At 35.1% G+C, this 5,430-nt stretch overlaps 1 protein-coding gene across 1 annotated transcript; it reads right to left on the bottom strand.

The window, feature by feature from the left end:
• Positions 1 to 209: 209 nt before the first annotated feature.
• LOC141285364 (E3 ubiquitin-protein ligase TRIM39-like) lies at positions 210 to 4,953 on the bottom strand. Its single transcript, XM_073818380.1, has 10 exons — positions 4,817 to 4,953; positions 4,546 to 4,587; positions 4,114 to 4,212; positions 3,357 to 3,907; positions 2,642 to 2,737; positions 2,304 to 2,537; positions 2,085 to 2,226; positions 1,827 to 1,904; positions 1,049 to 1,123; positions 210 to 943 (listed from the first exon to the last, which is right to left on the bottom strand). Exons 3-10 carry the CDS (start codon positions 4,184 to 4,186, stop codon positions 405 to 407), a joined length of 1,788 nt encoding a protein of 595 aa, XP_073674481.1. The 5' UTR covers positions 4,187 to 4,212; positions 4,546 to 4,587; positions 4,817 to 4,953; the 3' UTR covers positions 210 to 404.
• Positions 4,954 to 5,430: the final 477 nt, after the last annotated feature.

Below are 5,430 nucleotides of genomic sequence, written 5' to 3'. Positions count from 1 at the left end.
ATTAGACACAATACCATCCGTGAGTTTAATTGAAAAACTAAAAAATGTATGTTTATGATACTTACATCCAATTTGCATAATAATTTGGAACGCGGTGTATTGTTTATTGATGATTAATAATAATAAACTAGGTAAGGTGGTTATGACATTTTATTAAATTTATTATGTTTGTTGATTAAAGAAATGTACAATGTACAATGTTGCTCAAATCAAACATAAATAAAAAACTGTTAACATACAGATGCATCAGATACATTTTACATGTAATTTCACTTTAGAGCAGTTACAAAATGGCTTGAGCAAACATCTCTGACCTGTGTGTGCGATGATATGTCCCATTATTTGAAATCATAAAGTATTCATACTGCAGTCCTAAAACCTATTTTAATATTTGTAGTGTACATTCATTTATTGTGTCTAATTATCAGTGGAGCTGCATTTCTACCTTCTTTATTTACATTAGGGCTGAAGTATGGAAAGAGTTTCTGAATGAAAAACTGACCAGTGAAAGAATGAATGAGAGATCTGGTTTTTCCATCATAAAATGAGACCAGACCCCCTTCATAATCGACAAACACACCCACAACCTGAGGCTTCGATTTCAGAGACAGAGAGACAGTGGGAGATTCACAAGCCAGATACTCATTCTCATTCCTCAGCACTATAATCCAGTATCCAGCTTCAGGAGCTGCTGTAATCATTCCCTTCCTGTTAATGGATTCTCCAACCACTCCTAAATCCCAGTCAGTCTTTCCTTTTACCTGAACCTCAAAATAAAATCTCCCTGAGCTGAATCCCTCTTTAGCCAGGACACAGGGACAGTAATCAAACCTTTCTGGGTTGTCTGGGAGTTTATGTTTAATGTCCTCATATGACACTTGTTTTCCATGATCAAACAGAATGAGATTTGGATGAGCTGTATTGGGATCCAGAGTCAGATCCACTAAAAGAGAGAAATTAGATATGAATACAATACTTTGCAATACAACAGTTTTCATGTGTTTAATATGAAAACAAAGTAGTCTTTTATTGTTTTAGACCCGCGTACCTGCATATTGCTGCATTGTCTTCTCAACTGGGGAGACAACCGACATAGCTGTATCAGGATCCAGAGTCACGTCCTCTGAAAGACAGAGATGAGATATGAAAAAACTTCACAATACAACAGTTCTCATGTGTTTAATATAAAACACACCTTAAGTATTATATAAACTTGGTTACATAAACTAGATTGTGGGTTAATCATTTACTCTTTTAATACACTTCAATGCATTTCAAAAATATTCCATGACCTGGATACATCAAAAAGGCACAGCATATTTTAACTGAATTAAAACTTGTGTAGACCAAATCAAAGTCATGTTTTGCAACCAACAAAATCATGTGCTACCAACATGTGGAAAATCTCATAGAAAAGACCCAGTAGACTCTCATGTCAAGGTGTGTTAAGGTCAATCAGTCTCTTAAAATATCATATGTTTTGACTTTTTAATAACAAGGCAAGTTTAGTTCAAGTAAATGTCATGTGGTGTGTTTTCAAAAGCATAGAGACATATAATAATAATTAATTACATCTGTAAAGTTGTTTACATACATAAAGTTAAAATTACATACTATTTAAGAAAAATACATACAATACACCCAATGTGTAAAGAAAACGTTACTAGAAAAATAGTTGCACCACATAACATCTAGAAAATAGTATAAAAGCATAAAAGTAACAAACTAATGTAAAAATAAATTTCTAAGACTTTGTCATGCTTTAAATTGCATTTTCTAATTTGTTTGTTTATTGTGGACACTCTTAATTTCATTGACCCACGTACCTCCATATTGCTGCATTGTCTTGTGAACACTCTCAGTGTCACTGACTCTTGTATCTGCATGCTGCATTATCTTCTGAACTATGGAGACAAATTACATTATAAGATTATGAGGCATATAAAGTATGGCAAACTAGTAGTTTTAGGGTACATTATTAGTATTAATGTATTAACTGAATCACTCAGAAATGAACTATATATTGTATCTTATACTGCAGTGTTTCATGGAACACTAGGCCTATGCATTTTACATTTCCTTACCAGCTGTGCTGAGTTTCTCATCTAGAGTTTCCTGCAGCTGAATCAGAGCTTCCTTCAGAGTCTCCACATTCATCTGAGTGTCACTAATACTGACCTCAGTGCTGCTGCTTGTGGCTGGAGGTCTGATCAGCGATGGGTAAATCTACAGAAGGAGAGCAGAAATCCCTCAGCATGGGGAGTGTTGTGCTCTATGATGTGAAATGACAGAAGGACACTGACCTGTAGGAGGTGCAGGTGATCCTCAGAGTGTGAAAGCTGCTCCAGCTCAGTGTCTCTCCTCTTTAGCTCAGTGACCTCCTGCTCCAGTTCTTTAATCAGCCTGTCAGCCTGCTTCTCTGCTGCTTTCTGCTTCTGCTCCATCATCTCCAGCAGCTCAGACTGACATCTCTCAATGGAGCGCATCAGATCAGTGAAGAGCTCAATGCTCTCTGCTTTCTCTTTCTCTGATGATGCCTGTTAGATCAATCAACACATTTTATGCTCACCCAAAAATGACAATACAGTCACTGTTTTCCATTAGTAGTGAGATCATAAGTGCATTATATTTTCATACTCACATTTTTAACTTCTTTTAAGTGTCTGATGTCTTGTATGCTCTTCATTTTGTCCTGAATCTTCTGCCGCACATCTGTTTGCATCTTCATCAGATGAGGCTACAGACACAACAGAACATACAGACACTCAATACAACAATCCCATCAAACACAAATAGGTAAATACATTATTTACAACCTGGTCTCATTGGAAAAATATGACTACATATGAAACATGAAACATACATACATAATTTGCTGCAGTGTCTAGCTGAAATTAACACTAGTGGCAAACTCTCATAATTTTTCATTCTTTTTCACACAATTTATGATTGCACTGGCAGGTTAACATACAATATCTTATGCCTTTAAATCACTTTTTATTTCGTTTCGATCTCAACAGAATATAACGCTATCTGAACTGCAGCAACACGTGCAAGAATCAAAGCAATAAAAAAGAATCAATGTGATAAAATAGACATAACATTTGGAACTGCATACTAACATGCTACTCTTAGTATTTTTGAATTAAAATATATGGTAAAACTAGTTGTAATAGGCTAGTATGGCAGTATTTAATTCCGAATTAAACAAATACCTTGATCACTTCAATCTGTATCGGAAAAACAAATCAAATAGGCTTTTAGCGGCTCCCAGTGGATGTTTCAATGCGTATTCTGTTGCAATACCCAAACAATACAACAATTTTTCATAATCCACCAAGGTCACATTGCGTTACCTTCCTCTCCCCGCTCTCCTCTTCTACAGCAACAGTGTTGTGATTCTTGTGGTCTTTCATTCCGCAGAGGAAACACACACATGTCTGATCATCTCTACAGAACAGCTCCAGAGGTTTTCCATGTGTCTGGCATATATGGTCCTTAAGATTCTCAGGATCAATCAGCTTGTGTTTCTTAAAATGTGCGACTCTGTAATGAGGCTGCAGGTGAGTTTCACAGTAAGAGCTTTGACAGACCAGGCACATCTTCAGAGCTTTCATCTTTATATCTTCACAGATGTCACAAAAAACCTCAGGTTTACTCTGACCAGACTTTTCCTTAAAGAGCTGCACAACCTGTCTGAGTGCTGTGTTGATATTGAGGTTGGGTCTTTTACTGAATGTTTCTCTACAGCCTGGACATTTGTAGGTCTGACTGTTGTCCCAGCACTGGTTCAGGCAGCTCTTACAGAAGTTGTGTCCACATGGAGTGCTGACTGGATCAGTGAACAAATCCAGACAGACCAAGCACTTGAGCTCCTCTGCCAGAGGACCACTGGAGGATGACAGAGCTGAAGAGATAGATGAAAAAGCACCATTATCATATGCATTAATAACTGATTTATAAATGCAAAGCAAATGATGTTTAAAAATCATCAGCATTTAGCAATTAGTATATCATGCAAGAAAAAAAACCTAAATCATTTTCATTTGATGTGATTTTATGACTCTATTCACATTATTTTTCTGTCTTTCAATCTTTCTTTAGATTACTGACATAATGGTGGTTCATCCAGACTCCTCCTCCTGGCCTCGGTTGGTTTTTGTGATGCTGATGAAGATTCTGCCATTGTTCTTAATTTCCCTTTTTTTAAGTCTATTCACAGTAAACATATATCATAAAATATGACCAAGAAACATGACAATTTAGAAATGTCAAACTGATTTCATTCACTTTTAGCAGCCAAACATACTGTTCAGGTACAAAGTACACATGAGTGCAAAGTTCACTGATCATAAAAAAGTTTTGACTTGAATTAAAAAAATAAATAAATCACAGAATCACAAACCTGGCTACATTTAAACATTGGAAAAATTGGAATCAAATAGGAAAAAAGAAAACTAAATCAAGTATCAATACCACGAAATGTTTTCACACAAATCGGTTGTAAGGTAAAATGTCAGTGTAAAACATAAGCATAGTTTTTACCTTCAGCTTTCAGTTTGTCTGCAGTTCATGTACTTCCTGATTCTGTTATGTGACAAAATTTGTGCACATATTAAACTTTGATATTATCTTAATACAATTTTGATAACACTTCAGAGAAACAAACAAAAAAATAGTGTGTTTAAAAATTGAGTGTTTAACTCACTCTAACAAAACTTAGTCTTTTTCCCATCTTTACTTCAGTTCAGTTAGATATATAGAGGCAAACCAATAACTGTTCAGTAAAATCTCTTTCATATTTCATATCACTTACCTGTGTGAGTTCTCAGCTGTGCTTACAGATCTTAGGTTGACTGAATATATGTTCTGTTGTTTAAAAATAATATTTTGCCAAATTGTTTAGTTTAGTTTTCGTGCACTGAAAGCTTTCACCTGCAGTGATGTCACAGCTCCTCCCATCGTTTCTTATGGATATGAAGCACATGGAAATGAACCTCTGTATTCAAATTGTCAGATCATGTTTGGTCACAAATTATATTGCTTTATTTTTCACATACTGTTTATATTTGCAAAACATATTGTTAGTTTATTACTTACTTAGATTCAATGTTAATTAACTCATAGATTTAAAAACTGCTGTGGCAAATTTTGCATTATATTTATCAGCATGGGGTTTCTACAAATAAAAAGAGCACTTTAGTGTGTACACTTTAGTGAAGGAAGTGACCCAAGGCATGCATAGATTTTTAGAATTTACTGGAAGGAGACATACATGTACATTTGACATACTACTTCAATTATACATTTCATCAAGTTGAGATGCAACAATCTTCACCTTGTATATTCTATATAGCACAGATATTAAAAGAATTGTGATGCATCTTAAATGTGTCCGAATCTAAAGATATCATACATTTTAGTTTCCTT

This window comes from Garra rufa, chromosome 14 (assembly GCF_049309525.1).
Source record: "Garra rufa chromosome 14, GarRuf1.0, whole genome shotgun sequence".
Classification (NCBI taxonomy): Eukaryota; Metazoa; Chordata; class Actinopteri; order Cypriniformes; family Cyprinidae; genus Garra; species Garra rufa.
This window is presented reverse-complemented; position numbering and strand designations above follow the sequence as displayed.

Bases quoted from the DNA above. Each gene is read 5' to 3' on its own strand.
- LOC141285364 (XM_073818380.1), bottom strand. From the start codon at position 4,186: ATGGCAGAATCTTCATCAGCATCACAAAAACCAACCGAGGCCAGGAGG. The intron at 1,124-1,826 runs GTACGTGGGTCA...TCTGTCTTTCAG, and splicing joins GACAATGCAGCAATATGGAG to AGGACGTGACTCTGGATCCT. The intron at 944-1,048 runs GTACGCGGGTCT...TCTCTCTTTTAG, and splicing joins GACAATGCAGCAATATGCAG to TGGATCTGACTCTGGATCCC.